Source organism: Emydura macquarii, unplaced genomic scaffold, assembly GCF_026122565.2.
Source record: "Emydura macquarii macquarii isolate MOO-44397 ecotype Brisbane River unplaced genomic scaffold, CSIRO-AGI_Emac_v2 contig_1263, whole genome shotgun sequence".
Lineage (NCBI taxonomy): Eukaryota > Metazoa > Chordata > Testudines > Chelidae > Emydura > Emydura macquarii.
Window position 1 is genome coordinate 2938553 of NW_027131400.1, and position 23447 is coordinate 2961999.

General features: G+C 39.4%; 1 protein-coding gene across 2 annotated transcripts in view; it reads right to left on the reverse strand.

The window, feature by feature from the left end:
• ADCY1 (adenylate cyclase 1) overlaps positions 1-23447 on the reverse strand; it is a 206066-nt gene that overhangs the window by 122732 nt on the left and 59887 nt on the right. For both annotated transcript variants that reach the window (XM_067550338.1, XM_067550337.1), the window contains exons 2-3: positions 22412-22561; positions 3834-3952 (exon numbers count right to left, since the gene is read on the reverse strand). In XM_067550338.1, coding sequence (XP_067406439.1) covers positions 3834-3952; positions 22412-22561 — 269 coding nt within the window. The remainder of the gene's footprint in view (positions 1-3833; positions 3953-22411; positions 22562-23447) is intronic.

Sequence of the window (23447 nt, forward strand, 5' to 3'; positions counted from 1 at the left end):
TTAGCATAATATAATCTTTTCTTGTGCAATTATTTGGCTTCCAAGCCTAAGGTCAATTTTGATTGATCCTTCTCTTTTGATGGGAGACTGAGCTCAAACCCAAAGTTTCCATGCTGTTTATGGCTTTACAGTAACTTCTCATGATAGAGGTAAAAAAAATGTAAAGTGATTCCTTACATACTGTTTTTTAAACTGTAAATAATATAAAAAGATACTATCCTATAAACAGCCATAAACTTCAGCTATAAAAAAGCAAGCAAGAATAGCTGTCACTGCTGTGGCAGTGACTGTGATGGAAAAAACAATGGTGATAAATAACTATTTGGGGACCCATTTAACCATTTAAATTCAAAATGATATAGCTATTGTGATATAGACAGAAAATAAGTAGTCTTCAAAGAAAAAACCTGTAAAAAGATTAATGATGATAGGGGAAGAAATGCAGCAACTATAAGGACCAAATAACATTTTAAATTACTGTGGAAAGTTAGTAACAGTTATTATTTGTTTAGCACCAACAGTTAGCACAGAACTGTATGAACAAGAGCGTGATTCTGCTCTTTCTTAGACTGGAGTAACTCAATTTATGTGCCTAGAGTTAAAAGCAGCATGATAGGCGTGACAACCTCACAATTTCACCTCAGTACTGGTGGCACTTCACATATAATAGTTATAACAACAGCTCCTTCACAAGGAGTTTATCTTGATTTTTCCCCCCTAGGTAAGAGCTTGTAAATTTCTCCTCCTGTTTAGTCTAACCTCTTCTGTGGAGTTTTCCTGTGAGAAAATGAGAGTCAAGATTCCTGGATATTGTAATTATCCCTACACTTGGCTAGGTGAAGGCACTTAATCTGTCTGCGTCAGGCTATTCATCAGTAAAATGGCTAAAACATGACTTCACTTATCCTTTTTACCTCATAGAAGTGTTATGAGCCTTAGTTATTTAATGTTTATAGCTTAACATTTGTGACATCCTTGAATGCAATGTGCTATACACTGTAAGTGGAAATTATTGTTTAGTTGATATAATTATTTACATTGCATCCGTAAGACCAAGTGAAAATTCCCTTGAATAAGCTTTTAAAATTTCTCATCTAAAAATGTATTAATTTTTATTTTGATTTGAGAATCATCACCCAGAAAAGAAATCACTGAAAAAGTTATTGAAGTTGGCAAGAGTCCTTGCAAGTTTCTGGGAGGTCAGAATTTATTGGTATCACTACAGTCACAAGAATGTAATGATATCAGACTTCAGAGGAAGGTAGCTTGTTCTTTGACTGGGCAAATATTTAAATGTGATTCATTGAGGTCTATGGAGCCACATCAAGTTAAAAAGCAAATGTAGTTTAAAGTTTTGATGTAGCCCCCTTTCCACACACAAGGCTTCCACTGATGTTAACGGGAGTTTAATGCTTTAAACTGCCAAGCATGAACAAATCCCTATGGTATTAAGAAGGAAGCTTGAAGTGACTTACAGCTGGAGAGATTCATCTGTGAACAGATGAGAATGCAGGGAGACAAAACTCACTGAGAAACATGTTGGAAAAACATTTTGGAATAAGCTAAGAGACACATTTGTTAACATTTCCAGCTTGCCTCACAATGGTGCCCAAATCCAGACCGAGTGGGTTGAGAGGACAACCAAGAGTTCAAGATATGACATATATCAGCCTCACTTCACTTTCTCAATAACCTTCCCTGAAAACATTAGGGTAGAGACTTGTAGCTGGCACCACGCTTTAATAACTCACTGTTCAGTGAGTGTGATGCATCTACCTCTAGTGAATGGTCTGGTAGAGGCTCACATTTCTCAAGCACTGAAGAGCCCAAGTTCAAGCCCTGGTGATGACCCATTATCACAGTCATTATTCTTCCACAAAGGGAAGCATTAACAGGTCTCAATAATTAGCCACAAGCTTTCTACCTCATCTTCACAAGCCAGGAAATGTAGGTCCTACTCCCAGCTAACTGGCTGTAATCTCCTCAGCATTGAAGATTTCACTGAACAAAACTGTACAAAATCCACTCAAGATGGTAGTGCACTGGTGATCCTGGCGATACTGATCCCAGGTGTCACCAAAACCAATTCAGTTCTGGTAGACTGTTGCATCAAAATAGACTGAGACCTTGTAGATGGAGAAATTCAACTCTTCAAAAGAGTAAGATAAAAAGGGTTTACCATATAGCCCAACACGACTGGTTCTGCTGGACAAGGACTTTGATGATAGTATGTATGAGGAAGAGAATGTCTCCTTTGCCTTTGTCACAGCCACAACATAGGCACCTGATACAATCCATCTGGCTGAGAGACTGTTTTCCTCAATCAGCTCTCTGAGCTCCCATCTTTATTACTTCATCATTTGCAGACCATCCATAAACCACAGTGAGTTGCAAGGATGATGTGCAGAGTGGCATTTTAGTGACAGGCAAGATAAATAAAGATAGGGGCTAAGATTTTTTAAAAATAGGGACCTAAAGTTAGGTTCTTTAATCCATTCAGGCACCTAAAGGAATGGCCTGATTTTCAAAAGTGGGGAGTTCTTTAAGGATGGAATTTTCAACCATACATAAATGACTTTAGAGCCCAAGTCCCGCTGACTTTGAGTGGCACTTCTGCTCCTAAATCGCTTAGGAACCTTTGAAAATCTAGCCTAGCTATGCACCACTTCTTGGGTTTCGTGAAATCCAAGATCAATATAAATGCAGTATTACCAACCCTAAGCATTCAAAAATCATGACTCAGGACCCAAAAAACAATGAGACTGGCGTAATTCTTATCTGCCTTCTGATTTCTGAGCCTGCAGGAGGCACTTGGGTCACATTTTCAAGCTTTTCTCTGAAACTTTGAGGTTAGAAATGTTCTTTTTTTTTTTTAAAGAAAAAGCAAGCTAAGAGTCTCATGTATTCACAGGATTCCAGAAACTGAGGCTTTAAGAAAACCAAAATTTACCATGAGACCTGCACTAAAATCATGAGAGTTGGCACTGCTGTAAATGTTAACTCTCCCTCTCCCCAGTAAAAAGTGTTTTTATTTGGACTTTTCCCCAGAAGTGTTTGGAAGGCAAATATTTTTTCTGAGGTAAAACCCAATCCCTGCAGCATTGTTCTTGTGCAGGGGAAACAAAGAGAAACTGACTAGAAACTGAGTGTTTTTTAAATGTTTTCAGTTTTAATAATACAAGTTTCTGCTAAAAATACAATTAGTTGATAAAGAACTTGAACTATTAGATCATTTAACCAGGGCTTTGCAGTAGTAAGAAGAGAAAATGTCTCTGTGGAATGGATGGCACAGTTACTTCTGAGAGCGCTGGCAGTATCAGGACATTCAAGAGGAGCAGAGTGGGAGAAGGATTGAGAAAAATGGTAAGATTCAGATAAACAACAACTGATTTCAGAGGGAGTGCTTACAGAACAGCATGCTACTTAACATGAGAAGAGTGGCAGAAATCAGGCCCTCACTCAATCATTGTCCAGATAAATAAGCTTATTGGACAAAAAAACAATGCTTCCTGTTTGTAGGGAAATATAAATAGGCTTTTACTATTATGCAAAATAAATATTCTTATCCACCACAAATATAATAGCCTGTAACAGATGACTACTAGGTCATACAAGTTTTGATTTCTCCTAGTATCACTATTCTATTATTTATCAACTCAGAATTGTTATCCACAGTCTCCATAGACATGTTCCCACTCAGCCATCCCAACCTCGCCCACACAAATACAATGCATCTCCACTGTGCTTTAAGAACTCAAAGTCACTGCATGTCACTATATTTGTACTAAATGTTATCTGCTTTACATTATTTCGAGAGCTGGTGTCAATCCTACCTAACATTGTCGTGCCTTTGAATGTAAATCTTGTGGAAAATCCTTTCGGGTGGCTTCAGAAAATCTTCTTTCATTTCCATGGCAACATTCCTGGGCAAAAGACTCATCAGGAGACGCTCCTAAAAGAAAATGCAAAACCATTAGTTTTGGGGTGCAATTTTTCCCCCCATTCAGCAATTCTGAATAAAAGTGAACCATTCTGTCTCCATTCTAGCCTATATACTGAGAATTTCTGTTCCATGAAGAACATGAACCCTTCCCCTCTAATATTTCTGCTGCCTAAGTGAGAGTCTTTTTAAATTCCTCTGTACAACAGAATAGACCCTGAAGTATGGGAAGAGCTATTTTCAAGAGCAGATAATTGTCCATAATTATAACTATCATCATAATACTACTATTGCTAACTTACTATATCACCAGTATCATTTATCTGTGAAGGAATTCCAGGATCATTTGCTATGCTTTTGTATCTACTGCTGTGGAACTTAATCAAAGTGTTATGTTACTGGGTCTATTAAAGCAGGTTATTAAACAGTGAGATCTGCTATAATTTTTTCCACACAGCCTAAATCAGCTGAACAGTAACCAAGGTACATTTTTATAATATATGAGCCAGCATTGAAATGTCTAGTTCTAACAAGCATAGGAGACAACTCTAGGTTTAACAAAGGCCTACCATGTCATTGAGAGTGGTTTTGCCATATATTGCTCTCTTGCTTACCCAAAATCCCATATTCCAAAGGTTTTGGATCCCTCTGATATTGGTTAAAATATATCCCCAAATGGTGACCTACTCACAGGCACTTTAAAAACTTGTGGAGGCTACCCCATTTAGTTATTCCCACAAGTCCTCAAAGATAACACAATCTAAGCACCAGCACTTCTTCACATTTAAAACTCAATATGCCAATTTTTGCCCTAAGATGCACATGAATTTAAGGATCTGAGTCTGCAATCAGATCTGCTAGCATCTCATAGGGCTCCACATTGGAGAAGAATTCCATGCTACCACATCTGATTGCAAGGTTCAGAGCTAAAATAGTGGGAATAGTGAAAGACTGTCCAAGAGCAAACTTTGGCCAAACATTTCTCCTTGTTTTATTTGGACAAGACTAATTAAGGGATAAAAATTAAATAAACAGTGAAAGAAAGAAAGAAAGAAAGAAAGAAAGAAAGAAAGAAAGAAAGAAAGAAAGAGAAAGAAAGAAAGAAAGAAAGAAAGAAAGAAAGGTGCAGGTAATATGAGGTTTGATCAGACTAATGCTCTGCATTGCTCAGTAACATTTTACCACATACTCCTGATCCAAAAGTTATAAGCTCAAGATAGTGCTAAAGTACAACATGAGTTTTCCAACTTTGAGTTCTGACCTGTCGTGTTGCTTCCAAAGGCTGACACTTCAGATATTTACATCATGGAGGAGCGAGTTAAATTTTGCAAGAAAAAGATTGCTGGGCCCTGATTCTCATTTACGGTAAGGCCCCTTAACACCACTGTGGCAGTGTAAATGGACTTTAGTGTAAATGAGAATTAAGTCCCATTAATTTTAATTAGGTGTCTTAATATCCAGATGTAAACTATAGTAAATAAAGTCGTAAAGAACATGAGCAATTAAATATTTGTAAGCTGCTTTATACATCAACCAGTTCCCCTGCAGAAAAGTCCTAGAGCATGTTAGGAAATGATAATATTACTATACGTTTTTGTTTAATTATCTGTGTAATTTTATATCCCTGCTATTGATGGGACTGGACAACCGGGGATGGATCACTCGATAAATTGGCCTGTTCTGTTCACTTACTCTGAAGCATCTGGCACCAGCCACCGTTGGGAGATAGGATACTGAGCTACCTGGATCACTGCTCTGACCCACTTATGGCCATTCTTATGCTCTTAGAATTTTACAACATGGTTCAAAAAACCATAGTAAGCCAGGCTATGACAGACCTTACAAAGGTTAGTGGGGTGGAAGGGATGTCTTGCGTAGTCTCTGTGCTCACTAAGGACCATAGGGACAGCTCCCACAGTACACACTAGAAATATATAGAGCCCCAAAAAGTGCAGGGAGGGGACTGGGACAGCTGCTCTGGAAATTAGGTGGAATGCAGGCTGTACCATCATGTCGCTGATCACATGTGTTAAGAAGAAAGGTACACATCTGCGCTGGAATTCAAACCATCCTAACCAATTGGCTATAATGAAAAAGTATGTTTCAAAAGGCTTTTTTCATGTTTAAATTTTATTTTAAAAAAATTAGAGGCATTGTCAAAACAAGTCATTGGCTACCGCACAATAGCCACAAAATTTTTTCACAAACAAGTTTAGTTGCCTAGAACTGATTGAATGAGTAAAGCCCAATTACATCCTTGGAAAGAGGACAGACATTGGGGACTTTCCAGGCCAAAGAGGGAGGTAGCAGAAGGGTTGGGGTTAGAAGGGAGGCTGGCGAATATAAGAAATTATAATTTTCTAGAGTATAAAACAGTAAAAAAACCGGTCATAGATGACATAAAAAAACTTGTCTTAAAAAACATGAGAAAAGCCTATTTCCTTTTGGCTAAAATTTTAGATCCTTCAAGCAACATGGTATTGACTTCCAGATTACTGGAGTCAGGACTGGTTAAGAAATCCAGGATTTGGACCTGTATGAATGAAACAACAGTCCAAGCCATGAAGAAACACGGTCAGGTTTATGAAACTGCATTGTCTGGATCTGCATTAAGTGAGTGCTACTGTGTTGTATCTTCATTTGCCCAGAGAAGCTGACCAGAAAAAAAGACTCACTCAAGAAAAAAGGAAATAAGATTAGTATGGCTGCACAGAAGGGGAAACAGAGCCAGCATAGCAAGCAACATTTGTGCTGACTTTCATGCTGGAGCATCTGCTGCCATTGATGAGGATAGATGATGACAGACAAAAGTGAAATAGGTAGACAAACAGGGAGCACCAATCCATTAGTAATAACTTTGACAAGGAAAACCCACACACATGTTGCAGGCCTCCTTTTTAGTGACAAACAGCCTTGGCTTGGGTAAATCATCAGGATATAGTGTATCATCATATTGGATCCCAATAAAGAGACTCAGCCAGTACACAGAAAAATATAAAGACTTATCTCTGGCCCTCCTGCTGTCTGGCTGGCCTTTGGAACTCTTTAAACATACTCCAACACTACAGTATAGTGAGATCCTATAAACAGGATGAAATACTGGCCTCATTGAAGACAATGGCAAAACTTCCATTGACTTCAATGGGGCCATGATTTTAACCAGGCCATTTTTTCCCCCTGTATTCAATCCATTCACAACATGTGAATCTTCCACAAACATTAATGGAATTTAAAGTGCGGTCATACTGTACAAAAATGATTATCTTAGGATGTCATTAAAGGATTCCATGTTTATGGAACATGGAATATGAAGGAATATATATCAATATAAAGGACCCAATTTGGCATTCCTTGCACAAAATCTCACTTAGGCCAAGGAATGTCAGAATAGGCTCTAAATTTCCTCCATCAACAACGTCATTGGGTTTGTATTTTAATTAACGTTGTCATTGGGTTTGTATTTTAATTTTAAAACTCAGCCTGGGATCTGGGACTGTCAAGCTGGGCTTTCTCTGCCTAATTTCTCATCATTAATGAAGATTTCTGTGAATGGAACTTTTTTAATTCTAATGATAATGCTTGAGAGTAAGAAAAAAATCCATTGTTCATTGTCTCAGCTATATTGGTTCTGCACTGCTAAGAGAAGTAGTAAAAATATTTTTCTTACGAAAGTCAGCAGATATGACTCAGAATATACATAGTAAACAGAGTAGGAAATCACCATTTTTATGTTGTCACTATTCTGACCAATAAAACTCTAACTTTAAGCACACAGTGCAAAAGGAAAAGAAATAAAAAAGACAGTCATACAATAAGGACTATTGCATTATTATTGTCTAACTAACAAAAACATTTCTCAAAATAACTGCCCCAAAAACTCAAACTGTACCTATTTTTTCACTAATAAATTTCACTAATATAATAGGCAAATTCAGACAATATACATAGAAGATATTACTTTGGACTGCATGCCCTGTCTTCATCTCCTCCTTGCTACTCTGATAAACCTCATTGTAACCATAAGTATGATATTGTTCAGACAAACAATTCCATTTGCCATATCAGATATGAGGAGAGGAAAACACTATTTGGTTTTGTACACTGTTGAACACCCATTGAGAATACCAGCTCAAGTATGATAGTTCTCACATCTTTAGTAAGTTATTTAACAAGGTGACTTCCTACTCTGCTTGCACCAAAATGGATATTTCAAATGCGTTAAATCAATGGGAAAACTCCCATTAACTTGAAGATGGGCAGGATTTCACCAAAAGTATTTCTGGAATGATCAAAATATTTAGGGATATCTTAAATATTTTAGTACATTAGAACGATAAGTTTCATCTCCTGAGTATTTGTATTTCCAAGCTTAGTTTACCATTAACATAAGATTTTTGTACTTTATTACTTAAAAACTTAAATGGCATGTATTACATGTTGTATAGTACATATCTACCATGTTTAGTTAATACTGAATTATGCTAATTTATATGACTTCTTATTCACCTTTAGTTAATTTTTAAAAAAATTATTGTATTAACCAAACTCACTTAAAAACCTGAACTTTAACTCACCCAAAAAAGCCATGATGTGCACTTGCAACATAAATATTCAAGGAAAGATTTCAATTTACAGAGTTTAGGATTTCCTTGATTCTGTGATATTAGATGCTTAGAAATTATAAATTCCCTAAGAGCTAATTCTAGAGATGTTCAACTGTCTGAAACCAGGCATCCCTATTTAAGGCCTCTTGAACCCACCTCCAGTCAAACTTAACTGACTTGCATTCTTGACTCAATGCCACGCTTAACTCAGTGGTGGTTTTTATTTAACTTCTTTCCCCAAACATTCAATACTTTCTCAAACAAATTCCTTCTAAAGTTTCCATACTAATTTATAACACATTAGGCAGCCTCCTACACAAAAGCTTCCAACACAATATAATATGCTATTATTTTTCTTTGAAATTCTTTGTATCAATGTCCATATGGGATATGACTGTGACACTTTTTTTAATCCTTTCAGCAAGCTGTAAATCACTTATGAAAGCAAACTCTCCCATCAGAACACCAGCCTCAAATCAGCAGATTCTGTAATGCTTTTGGCCAACATTTCAGCTCTCCCTTCTGTTGCACACTGCTCTGCGGGATGGTTGGTTACAACTTTCTACCCACAAACTGGCTGCTTTTCCATTTAAGCTCTTCATTTAAACTAATTTATTTCTAGTGCACCCCTTAATCCATAAAATACCAGAAAATCTAGATGCCAGTAGAACAATTAATAGTAGCAGAAACATCTCTGTCTGAGCATGGAATAGCTTAGCTGCCCCTTCACTGCATCAGGTCATAGCCAAGGAAAGGGAAATCTCGTCTGATAGTTTTGTAGATTACTTTATCATGAAAGGAGGTGTCATGCTCTAAAAAAGGCAAGACAAACTGATCTTCAAGAGTGGTAGGGATGTGCCACAGCCAAAGGCCTTCTATCGAGACTGTCCTTTCCCCACCTATATTTAGTTTCACTTTGGGCTCCAATAGCCAAAACATCCCTGTGTTGTGGTGGGTGGTATTGTATATCTCTCCCGTAGAATCCCGTTACAGCACTCAGTTACAGTGAAACACTGCTTAGAATGAAGCAGAGTGAACATCCAGAATTGCTGCAGTGCATTGCAAAATCTTTCAGACCTCTTATATAGCCTTCATACCCCATGAGAGAAGGTGCAAAGATGAGTCCATAACAGTTTTAATGTGGCAGCTACCTGCTGGGATTAAAAAATACGGTTTTCTTCACATCTTCACAGTTGTCAGTGTCCCCTGTGTTTTCAGGTGGTAGAAACAGCTTGTCATCACTTCCATAGTGAAGGAAGGGGAATATTTCACTAGTCTTTCTCCTGCTATAGTAAAACTCTTTATGTTGACAATTTGGGGGAGAAGCCTACTAACACTTAATTGCCCACTTCATTTTATGTGGACCTGCTGCCCACTAACACTTAATTGCCCACTTCATTTTATGTGGTATCCTACAGCATATGTGAACCCCTTATGCTTAACAATCTTTCCCGACTTTTATTTAACGTAGACCCTCTGATTGCCCTCTCTAGACATGAAGAGGAGCTCTGTGTAGCTTGAAAGCTTGTCCCTTCCACCAACAAAAGACATTACCTCATCTATCTCGTCTCATAACCTGGGACCAACAAGGCTACAGCACACTGCAAACAACAGTGTTAAGTTTACTATAATTCATTCATCTTGTAGGTTGTAAAACAAAGGCAGAAGACTTCAGATGTATATTATTTTAAATTAAATGATGTTGTGAACATTGTGTTATTGTTATGTATTCCCTACATAGTGTAAGAGGAACTACTTTATTAAGATTATGTTGTTGGTTTTTAAAACGACCAGAAGATGGCAATGTTTCAGAGCGTTACTGTAATGTCTCAAAAGTTATGATGTTATTTGTCAGTGCTTTATTATTGCAATCATAATTGTTGAAGATCATTAGTGATGCTGTAGTGTTACGCACTGGTTGTGAATATCAGAGAAGCTGGTGGCTCGCTGCAGTGTTTTGCTAGAAGATGATCAGTTGTTAAAATGCAGATTTATTACAAGCTAACAGTTGATTTGTCATTTGAAGCTCCCAAATGTAAATCTGACAATCAAGCTAAATGATAGCAGCATTAGCTTCCCTTAATCCTTCCTGTCAATATCCAGAGAGACTTTCCCACATCACTAATTGACAACTGCTTATAAAATGGTCAGTGGCCTATCCCAAGCAGGCTTACTTTAGATGCAAGAGCAACCCCCTTCCTAGGCCTGGTAGGGTAGAAAACATTCTACACGCATAGCATTGTAGATATGTAAGAGGCAGCAGTGGAGGTTTTTGCAGGTGACCTCATTATAGCATCTTCTGGTTTAATTTTTAGCAATAAAACCAACCTCTTAGTGAGTCTGCTGTTTTGTAACACATCATTAGCACACATAAACCTGGGTTGCAAGTTCCGTGTGGTTGTGAATAAGAGGAGCAGAGATCTGTTGACAAGGAAAAAAGGGATCTTTCCTCAGTTCACGGAGAGCCTCCTCTTGGAAACAAACAATATAAAATGAAACTGGATTCACATAGCCAGCCAGGTGGAGTAACACTACATAGAAAGCCACACCCAGCCTCACTGACACAGTAATGGCATTAAAGAAATCTAGCAGGAGCCATACATGGAACAAGTCACTTGTACTGAAACTCTGCTCATGATGTGATGGAATGAAAGCCACTCTTGACTGCATTTCAGTGCATCATTATCCTTTGAGTCCACATTTCACTCCGCTACAAATTGGTACCATCCTGATAGTTCCCTTGAAATGACGCAATCACCACCTACCAGATTGGTGTGGAATGCTGTATTTCACCTCCCTTTCCTCCTCTGTTCCCAGACATCAGAGGAGATGGGAGGAAGAGAAAAAAAGGCACAACTAAGCAGCAAGGAGTGTAGGAGAAGAGAGGCTCCTAGAATTTCTACAGTGGCTACCAACAGAGAATGGAAAGGAAATGGAATAACATAACTGCAGCTGTTTCCCACAGTGGATAAAGATAGGGTCTTCTCTCCCCACAGATCTACCAGTGCTTCATCATCTGTTAAGAGTGAAGAGAGCTCCCATTATTACTATGGAGATGAGGAAGAAGAAGCACTTATACCCTACCCTTGTTATAAAGAAAACCCTGCTTATATTGATGGGAGAGTTTTCAGACAAGAAAAAAAATGACATTTCACTGTAGGAGGGTTTCACCGTGCTTCGTGTATGGCAACTGAGTGCTTCAGCCAAATTAGAGACAGGTGAAACTCTCCATCTAGGGAGTAGGGCCCTGGGAATAGAGGAGTCCTTCAGCACCAACACCAGAGCCTGGACGTTCAATAATTATGGAAACAGTGTTACTCGAATCCTGCATTTTCATACAGTCCTCATGTGTTCTCCTCCCAAGGACAGAATGAGTGAGGCAATATGGTAGATGTGAAGGCTTACCCAAACACATGTCACAGTCTTATTCATGTCATTGCTCAATAAACATTTTGCTTTATTTAAAAAGTGTTTAAGAGTCAGCAGAGATAAGTGGTATTGATGTCATCAGCTGTTTATAAAAATGTATGGTTTACCAGGCCCTTTTGAGTGGAGGGCTTGAACTCATTTGAGGTTGATGCTGACATACTCTATCAGTAAACATTTGCAAGAAGTTGTCAAATTGAAGGTGTGAAAATGTACACTACTTAAGAAATGTTATTGTCATACAGTCCCCAAATTAAGGGCCATGTTCCTTCCTTCTTTGGCTGTAGGTAAGTAACTCCTATTAACTCTAGTGGGAAGCACATGTATAAACCCCTGAGGGCAAATTATGGACTGTGAGGCACTCATGTACTCTGCTAATGTGTGTCAGGGTATCACAAGATACAGAAATAGCACCCACTTACATAACTCCAAACCTTCATGTCTGTGTTCTCAATGGTGAACTGAGAATATTCTGTCCTGCTCCTATTCGCGCTGAAATCAATGGTAAAACTCTCACCGAACTTAATGGAAGCAGGATCAGACCCACTGAGTTTGTGTGTTTGCATTTTGGATTAATTATCCATCCGTACCAGCAGTATTGTCCAAATCCTGGTACACATGCTAAACAGATACAGAAAAACAAGTGACATATTAAAAGCACAGCTTGAAAAGCTGCTTTACTTTATACAAGGCTGATCTTGTTCAAATAAAATGAAACTATCACAAGGAATGTGGCTAACGTGCTACCATAATTCTTAATCAGGCAAGCACCGGGAGATGTGTGTGCTAGAGCTTGTTATACACTGAAGCACTGCATGGTCATGGCCTTGTAAATCTGATCCTCACTTGATAATCACAGCATTCTATTGTCATTATGAAGTTGACAATAATACAGTCATTGTGATCCTCTCTCAGTGCTGCTGTTAAGATGATGCCATTATAAACTGCATCTTCACGAACACTGCTCATTTTCAGGAAAAATAGTAAAGCAGATGGCACTTCACACAGTACAGCACAGAACAGCAAAGTTTCCTCTCTTGCTGAAGGATCTCTTGATTTTCAACCTTGAGCCATGCCTTTGTTAGTCACACCAAGCTAACATTAAACCCCTAGGTAAACTCTCTTAGTCCTCTCTCATTGTCAGTGAGTGAGTGATAAGTCCTTCATGCATGATCTCACCACTATCTGGGACAGGTGCCCTGACTTTCTGTATCTATCTGAATGCTAAGAATTATCATATGTGGAGACGTTAAAACATTAACATGAGTTGGGGGGGGACAATCAGACTTCATCTCTACAGGGAAGAACAAACACATATTTAGAGGTGATGTGCCTCACTACAATACATCACAGGATAGAAGGAACAGTTTTGACAGTTTTGTCCAAACTTACAGAAAGAAAATAAGTGTGTCTGAAAACCTTGAATAACCATGAATAACTCAAGGCACAGAAAACCTAATTATATGTATATAATACATATGTATATATATATAAATATATGTATATGAATATATGTATACGAACAAATTATATAGATCTAGTAACCCTTGTCACTGACTATTCTCCATGTTATCTCTTCAATGGAAAACAAAGCAATCCTAACCATATAATATGCCCCCCAAAAAACAAAAAATGGATTGCAACTCAAAGAGGAAGAAAAAATGGTTTGCAACAGTCTGGAATAAACTGAGGATGCTGTGAGGGAACTCACCAATTTAAAGGAACGAGATTCACTTGATGCTAATCTACACTTACCACAGTACAATGGAGATTTTTCCAATCAATACTCAGACAGAAAGAAATTAGACCACATAGGAAAATTAGCACAAATCCAAGATGTATTAGACACCTGTTTCTTCTATGAAACCTGGCAAGAATTTAAACTGCATAAAGGAAAAAAAATTCCCCCACTCCAAAATGATAAAATCCAAACAGAATACTCCCATAACAACAGCATACAAAATGCACTATCTTGCAAGAAAAGGGGACAGGTTACTACATTGTCTGGTACCCTTTTCCCAGAAGAGGTGTGGCCTGCTCTCTCAGCACACATGCAGCTCTCTAACAGGCTAAAACATATGTTAGAACTGTATGCTGTCCTATTTTAGGACCAAAGCAAAACGCACGTGCCAGAATATGCATAGTTCACTTGAAATAAGGGCAGGATTCATCTCCTGTGAAGCACTGTGATAACAACACCTGAAACACAAGTAGGGCCAGATCTTCAGCTGATGTAAATTGGAGTTGTCCTGTTGAACGCTGTGAAGCTTTACTAATTTACAATACCTGAAGACACAACCCATGCTATTTTAAAGAAGAGATGGGAATAGGGTTGGCTTTTCAGATGAATTTATGGGTGAACACATTTGTAGGGACATCAGCCAGGGGGAAGAAAATTTCATTTAGAAATGTGCAGAAGATACAGCCCGGTAAGAATATTAAGGATATCAGTTTTCTACTGCTGAAATAAGAACAGCAGTCTAAGCCAAATACTCATAAGGAGGTACTATTTTGCATAGTGGTTTGGTTAATGGCCACCAAGAAATATCTTACTGAAATGCGCTACAAATGCTTCATCAACTTCAAATTGTCTCCTTGTATTTCCATCCTGCAAAGTACCCATATCTCATTTATGTACGTGTGTGCACACACGCACAATGTTACATTAGAAAACAGTGCTTTATACTTAAAAGCCAACCTTGACAAAATGCCTTCTCGAGTATCTGTTTTCTCACTTAACTTCACTATCGTATGTTCCGACTTTCTAGAGTTCTGATGTCTATTTATTTGCTCTAATAACTGTTTCACAAGGTGTTAGCCACTGAAAGCCGTATGGTAGCCTACCTTTAACTATGTAATGAGAAACTTTATAGCCTGGATCCACAAAGGTACGTGGCAGCCTAAGTCCTAGATTTAGGTGCTATTGAGATCCACAAAACTTCCACATGGCTACCATCTAACTCTGTAGGCACCTCACCATTGGGCTATGGGATATTCTGATGTGAGTCTCCCTCAATCTCACTTATTGAAGTTGTTCCACTTTAATCAAATAAATAAGTATTAATTGGGCCAGAAAACAAGTGAGAATGATTCTATAGCCCACTGGTTAGGGTACTCACCTGAGCGGTGATAGATGCCTGTTCAAATCCCTTCTCATCAGGCAGAGGGGGACTTGAACTGGTGGTCTCCTATATTCCAGGTGAGTGTTGTAACCACTGGACTAAATGTAATAAGGAAGATGCTCCTTCTCCCCCATTTTGTTCACTTCGGCTGCCTTTGAGCACACCCATCAGATCAGATCCCACATGCGACTTAGGCAGATTAACACCTATCTTCCCTAGTTTTGTGGATCACTAGCAGAGACAGGCACCTCTCTGCAACACGGTGCCCATCTCCATGTGGGGCTTAGCACACCCCGCTCAACAGAGTCTCTCATTGGCTAGCTTAGGGAGGGTTCCTACCTAGCGTGCTAGCTAAGGCACCTGTCTCTCACCATTCACCGTATAGGAGCCTAGATGCCTGCCGCAAGACTTGTGAATTGCAGCATTCTTCCTGTGGCTTTCAAGGTGCCTAAAAGTTAGGCGTTGCTTTAAATATTTCTACATATATATGAGAAAGATATAGTGGAATAAGGAATAGTTCAGATCCTCTCTCCTACATTATATCAATTATTAATAACTAGAGCCTACCCTATGCAACAGGGGAGAAGTTAATAGAGATATCAGCTTAACTGAGACTTGTGACTGGGAAGCAAAGTTCATGTGCTGTGTTCTATAAGCTTTAAAATCTGTTTACTTGGCATAGCTCTGAGACCTTGTGCCAGATAATGGAAATGGCTGAAAGCTGATTTTTTGTTTAAATGTCAGTGTGTTATTGGGGTGGAATTAAACTGCAAGTGCAAGTGTTAAAGTGCTTGATATGACAGCAGTTATGAGTAATGTTCTCTTATGAATGTTTCAGGTTTTCTGTATTTTTAATACGCTACAATGATGTCCTAATTATTTTGTAATTTCTACAAATTCTTATAGTGTCAGTAGAATTACAATGCAATTGAAGTACTTAGATAATATTGTTTACAGATCTATACTCCACAAGTTGCCTTGGGTGTTGTTTTTGTTCCAGATATCAATGCTACATGAAAACTCCACCTTCTGCTACTAGACACATTCAACTAATTGAGACATTTCTCTGCCTACTAACCGGTCCCTGGTGACCACATTCTACTGTGAAATAAATGAGGATGTTAATTCAGCCACATGCACCCTCCACTGCAGTTTGTAGAGGGGAACAAAAAGGGGTAGATAGCCAAACCTGCAGAGGGAGCAACAGCCTAAGGCTCCACGCATACAAACACTTATATACGTGCTTAACTTTACTACTGTGAGTAGCCCTATGATTTACTACGCATGGTATTTAAAGTAAAGCATGTGCATAAGTGTTTGCAGGAATGGGGCCTACTGGTGGATTACCCAGTGGCAATCTTCTTTGTAGTTACCGCTGTATTAACCAGCAATCACTCCCCCTCTGCACCTTCTTCTACCTTGGAAAGGGGGAGGGAGGAAAAGAGCAGGGCGCATTGCGGTAGAGGCAACCACCAGTCTGCCTGAGATGAAAATAAGGCCTGGTCTACTCTTACCTTAAAATTTGGCAGCAGTCGACAGGAGATACGCAAGCTACGCAGAGCTCTGCGTAGCTTGCGTAACTCCTGTCGACTTCTTAACTTCCATTGTGCACAGCATCTTCACTGGGCTGTGCCACTTGAGGGGGTGGTTTTAACAAGTCGACCTCCGGATTGATTGAGCAGGTCTTCACTGACCACTCAATCAATCCAGATAGATCGATCTGATGGCGGCGAATCTGCTGCCATCAGTGAAGACATACCCTAAGATAAGCATTTAAATGGTCAAATGAAGTAGAGAATGGGGGTATTCAAACCTTTTGTGCTTGCTATTGCTTGGTGAGAGACTTTTTTTCCCTGTGGCAGCCTGGCTTAGCAGGGCCTCTGCACAACAGTTTACAAAGCAAGGGCTCTTCTCAAAACGGACAATGATAAAACCCAACTTAAAATAAAAGAAACAGATTTTTCAGAAAACTACAGGCTGCAGCAAAAACTTCAGTGAGAGCTTAAAATTGTGAACATCATTACTTTCTCCTCTCCCTGATGCTAAGGAGGAGTGTTCTGTTTTCATAGATGCCAGGATTTTAAGCCCAGAAGGGACTATTAGGGTTATCTATTCTGTCATAAAACGAGCTATAGAACCTTACCCAAACATCATCAAGCCCATAATTGCTGGTTGATCTAGAGTGTATGTTTTAGACACAGACAGTCTTTTAATTTTTGGAGGGAGGATTTTACTATATAGGTTTCAGTGCTATGGTATATTTAGAATTTGAGTCTGCCCAGCCATGTATACAATGTTGCAATTATAAATGGAAGTTGCAAAGAAAGACAGGAAGCACAGGGGAATCCAATTATGCATTAATGAGAGCGCAGCTGGCAAGTTACTCTTGTCTAACTGCAAGACTGAGGTATAAGGGAAACAAAAAGCTAAGCACTTACTAGCATGATACAGAACATAGCCCTATCCTGCAAATTGTTTTATGTATGTACAGTTGTATGCACATGAATCATCCCCTTCAACTCAACAGATGTAAAGTTACACGGAGATGTGTTTGCAGGACCTCGGTTAATATGTACTTAAACACGTTTCCTTAGATGCACTGGTACTCCATCCATACCAGCCCTCACATTTTAATCCTGTTCACTTGCGAGTTGATTGGTCCATGCAGTGAGGAAAAATAAATGTTTTCCACAGCTCCTATTCCCTGCTGCCCTGAAAAACATCTGTAAGGGCTTGTCGACAGGACAAGTCTGTGGTGCAGGTCGCGGAAGATGTTGTGACGCGTTTGAGATAGTGACGCGGCGGGTCTGGTCAGGACCAGTTGAGCAGAGCACAATTATATAGCCTGTTTCTCCACCCGTTGTATAATTGTGTTCTGTGCCAAGAAAAGTGAAAGTGTTAGCCAAGTCACCTGCTGTAAATAAGCCAATCCCCGCTATGCCCTAGAGTAAATATGTTATGCCGTATAAGAGCTTGGAATGCGAGAGGCTCTGCCATGAACTCACCAGGAGTGTCTGGCATTCCCCTGCAGCCGTTTCGCAGAGCCATAGGGTCTCCCTCTGTTGTTTGGAGTGTAAGATGTGATTAAAGATAAATGTACCTAACCAGTGTGGGCGCATTTTTATTTCTTACCTGGTATCCAGAACTGACAGGCAGCAGTGCATGGTATAACAAAGTCACTGCACAGCACATTGGGGTGTGAATCTACCATGCACCAGCTTGCCACGCAGTAACATCCTCCCGTGTGGACACTCCCAAAGCGAACCGAAAGTGCCAGAGTTTGCTGCAGCAGTGTCCATATGGGATGATGCTACTGCACAGCAAACTGGTGCCCTATAGAGTCACACCTGAGCTTGCTGCATAGTAACCTGCTGTGGAGACATGCCTTAAGAATCAAACCTAGAGCTCTCCACAGCAAAGAAGAGACTTAATCTGAGACCACTAGGAAGGGCTAGAAATCTTTTTAAATACAATATTCTACATGAATTAAAGATAAAGAAAGGTGTAGTTGATACCACAGCACATGGAGGAGTTAAGAGCAATTACGCGGCATGGTGGAAGACTGTCACTAACATTTAAACTAGAGAAAAATCCTGGGCCTAACTTCCTCTCATTGACGTTAATGACAAAACCATGGATGATATTAGGATGGGTCCCTATGATTCTGCAGTTCGGCAAAAAGTCAGACATTTTTCACCTTTTTTGGGGGGATGAAAACAAAAAGGCACTTTTCCCACAGGCTGTTAATGCTGCAGAAAGCACATCATTTTGCTGGTGGAAGTGATGCATTGTCACCCTGGATCAAACTCAGGAATACATTGACAAAAAAATATCATTGGCGAGTGAATACCCGCTGATATCACACAACTCTAACACAAGGGGGTAAGTTGTATCTTTACAGTGTGCCTATAGTAAGTCACACCAGGTAGCTGCCCCACCCCAAATGCAGACCAGGAATTATTACTCACCAAGGCATAGTTCCCTCCCTGGTTCCCCCCTTGTTCCAGTAGCAGATCCTCTCTACACTGGCCAAGATTCCACTCACTCCCCACCAACCCGCACTGAAGGGGAAGTAGCAGCTCCAGATGGCTGCCCTCCCCGCTGTGCTGTGACCTCCAATGTAGGTAGCTCATGTAGAGGAGAAGGGAGCTCCTTGAACACTGGGCAGACGACAATCGTAACCTAAATTAATCTTTTCCTGCTTTCTTGACTGCAGAGCAGAAAATATGGGTAAAACAGAGAGAGAAGAAAAAAGCAGGTATCTCGGTTGCGAAAATTACACATTCAGGGCCCAAACCCTGCTCCTTTGGGAGTTTGACCATTCATTTCAATAGCAGCAGGATAGAGCTCACAATATTTACATTAAGCTTCTTGCTCTGGAAAGGATGGTATTGCTGCTGAGATTTATGACTAATGGGAGCAGCATGCTTTTCCCAAGAGGTTGATCACAGTTATTCTTTTATATGCTCAGTCTCTCTTGGCCCAGAGCCTTGGATTCAGTGGTTGCTTTTGAACCTTAGCCTCCCATCTGGCAGCATAATGAATGCATGCTGCCATGCCAATGAGATAATTTATCTGTCTTAACTACATGCAGCAAAAAAGTTGTAAATGCTAAATTCAATTTTTTTTAAATTACCCTGCTTCAAATGCCTTCTTTCATGCTCCTAATACAGGAGATGCTGACTTTCTGAATATGTTGTATACAAAAAAGAGAGATCTCAGCTTTCCCCATTATGAACAGATTTACTAAAATTACCATACGTATCTGCTACTGAAATAGCGGGAGGAAATCTCATAGACGAGAAAATCACACTTGCCAACAGATACAGCAACAGTCTCTGTCTTCCAAAAGTCACGATTTTAAGTCTAAAAGGTTGTGTTTGTTCAAAAGTCAACTGGAGTCTGGTTTTGCTGTTTCATTAATGACATGCATAGAAACATCAGGCAAAGGATTTTAACATTTTGGTTTGAAATTCTTAATGTAAAAAGGCTGCAGTATTTGGGTCAGGGCATTTACATTAGACTGAAAACAAATCTGATTAAAAATATCAGTACTCTTTTTTTTTTTTTTTTACATTTAATGTTTGTAATTCACTTAATGAAGGTACCAAAATGATTATACATGACAAAGTTGTTCACTAATGTAATCTTATCCCCACCTCTCCACTTTTCAACATCCCTAGCTCTCTTAGTGGGACTAAATCACATGATAACTAGGCCCAAGAGTGTTATTAGCTGGAAACTTGGGCTACATAAGGACATAATGGCCTGATAAGGGTATTGCTTGTAATCAGGTCTTGGTGGGGATTTAGGAGGGAGGGAGTTGGGGTTTCCTCTTCTCCTGTTTTAGAAGCATTTTTATTTTAGTTTAAGAGCAGGAGTGGAAGTCACCAAAAGTTGTTTGAAGGTACTGTATATTGGTAAATCAGTGCATTTCACCACTGCATACTGTACTGCATAAAGTTATCTGTATCACAGTAATTTCTGCAAATGTATTAAAGTGAAGAATGTAAGCTATTTGGCATAATAGTGTACTTGCATATTGGATTAGAAAAATGTTTATCATGCGTATCTTACTTTCAAAATTGTGCAAAATGCCTCTCTTTTGTCTGTTGTCTTTGGGGAGAAGTTTGCTTCTCTGCTTTTTTGCAAAGAGGTATCAAATACATATATCTGGTTATAAATAGATATGGGCAAAATAAACAGTGCTTTGGTTTGACAACCCAAAAGTAGGTTTTCAAAAGTCACAAACAAGAGGTAAGCGCCTAAATCCCACGGAATTTCACTTAGGATGGAACAATCAAATGCACAACTACAAAATGGAGACTAACTGGCTAGATGGTAGAACTGTTGAAAAGGAGGTGGGGGTTATAGTAGATCACAAGTTCAATACAAGTCAACAACATGATGCGTTTGCAAAAAGGCCAATATCATTCTGGGATGTATTAACAGGAATGTTGTATGTAAGAGATGAGAGGTAACTGTCCCACTGTACTCAGTACTGGTAACACCTCAGCTGGAGCTCTGGGCACCACATTTTAGGAAAGATGTGGACAAATTGGAGTCCAGAGGACAGCAACAAAAATGAGAAGAGGTTTAGAAAACTGGATTTATGATGAAAAGGTTAAAAAAACTGGGCATGTTTAGTCAAAGAAAGAAGACTGACATAGGACTGGATAACAAATCTTCAGATATGCTAAGGACTGCTTTAAAGAGGTTGGTGATCAATTATTCTCCATGTCCACTGAAGGAAGGACAAGAATTAATTGGCTTAATCTGCAGCAAGAGAGATTTATGATAGATATTATGAAACACTTTCTAACTAGAAGGGGAGATAAGCACTGGAATAGGCTTCAAAGGGAGGTCGTGGAATACTTATCATTGGAGGTTTTTAAGAAGAGGTTGGACAAACACCTGTCAGGGATGGTCTAGGTGTACTTGATCCTGCTTCCGCACAGGGGGCTGGACTAGATGACCTCTCAAGGTCCCTTACAGCCCTACATTTCTATGATTCTATGATCCAAGTTCAACCTGATGACCAAATCCTCTGGTGGTATCCATTGCCATAATTCCAGGGAAGTCAAGGGAGTTACATCAATTTACGCCAACTGAGAGTATGGCTTTACATATTCACCATAGATAATGAACGGTATACCCCAATGAAGACCTGATCCAAAGTCCACTGAAGTCAACAGAAAGACTTTGACTGACTTCAGCGAGATTTGGATCAGGCCTCAAGTGAGTAAAATGAGTTTTGCTATGCAGTGCTTTTCCTTATCAGCCTTATTTCTGTGTCTATATGGAAGGCTGACTGCTATAGTTTGACGTGAACTATACCAAAAACAGTATTATTTTTAAATAAGTGGAGAGATGGACTGTGGTCCAAACTGTTTGGCTGCAACACTGGAGTCTATTCTCCCTGTAAAGTGTGTTTTTACCATAACTCTCATTAATATTAAGAGGAGGCGTGGACACACCTAGGAGAGAGAGATTTGTACAGATTCACCTCACATTCCATGGGCAAATAAAAGCATGATTTCTATATTGTATAAAATGTTACCTTTCTCCCCAGCCTAGAAATTTTCCACTTTGGTGCTTGAGCTGATGCTAACTATGTGGCTGCTCCTGCATGCTTTGTTTTATGGCAGGTCAGGGGTAAAATGTCAGGGGAATTTCTCTGCTTTGCATTGAAAATGCGTATACTCTCAATGAGGGAATTAAAGTCCTTTCCTTATGAATCAGTCCCTCAGCCTGCACTGCCTTTATCCATAATAATACCAAATAAATAAGAGATAAAGCAAGAGCACTTTTAAACCAACCTGTTTTTCATTTTCATCCTCCAGCCTTAGCCGGTCCTCTATGCAGTTCCTGGCCTGAAGGAATGCCTTCCTCTGAGCTCTTTCCGTCAAAATCCTCACAAAGACTCCATACAAATTTACACTGACAAAAAGGATAGCATTGGCCACAAGCTGTAAGGAGAGGAGAAGAAGAAGAAGAAAAAAAAGAAATATTTTAATATACAGATTTTTTTCACGTCACTACTCATGAATGAAAAAGTCACTGTTTAAAATCCTGTCCCATAGACAACACTGGTGGATCATTTTCCTCTATTACAACAGTGTAGAAGCAATGATACCAGCTGTCATGCATCTAGGCTGGCATATACCACAGTCTACAACTTTTAATTTGCTAAAGGTAACTTCTCTTAAGGTGACCTGTGGCTTATTATTATTTTTATTCTTCATTAGCTTTCATTAACTCCTTAGCGAATCTGTCAATGTTCTAATTCACCAAAGTATCTAAGCTCCTCACAATCAATAATAGATTTTAGCCTCACTACATGTCTGTGAGGTAAGGAAGTCTTATCCCCATTTTACAGATGGGGAACTGAGGCACAGAGAGATTAACTGAGTTGCTCACGATCACACAGGAAATCTATGCTTGAGCCAAGAATTGAACCTAGTTACCCTAAATAACTCTTCAGTACCCCCTCCACTTGGCTGTCCTGCCTGCATCTGTGCTGTTAGTGATCATTGTGTGTGTTTTTGAAAGTCTACCTTCCAGATTATTAACAATGATCCTGCAGTGTTCTGAGTGCTTCCTACAATATGCTGACTGCCTTCAACTCCTACTGACCTTAGCGGGAGTTGAGGACACTCAGTGTGTCATTGGGGGCACTCAGCAGGTCAGGCCCTGCCAGAATATTGCAGGCAGGAGGAAATGGACTAGATAGAGAATATACACATTTCACATTGAAAACTGCACTTCTATATAGGAAAGAAGAAAAACAAAACTACGTATGTTAAACCAAAACAAGGCCCTATTGTGTAAGGTACAACCTTAGATTCATCCGAT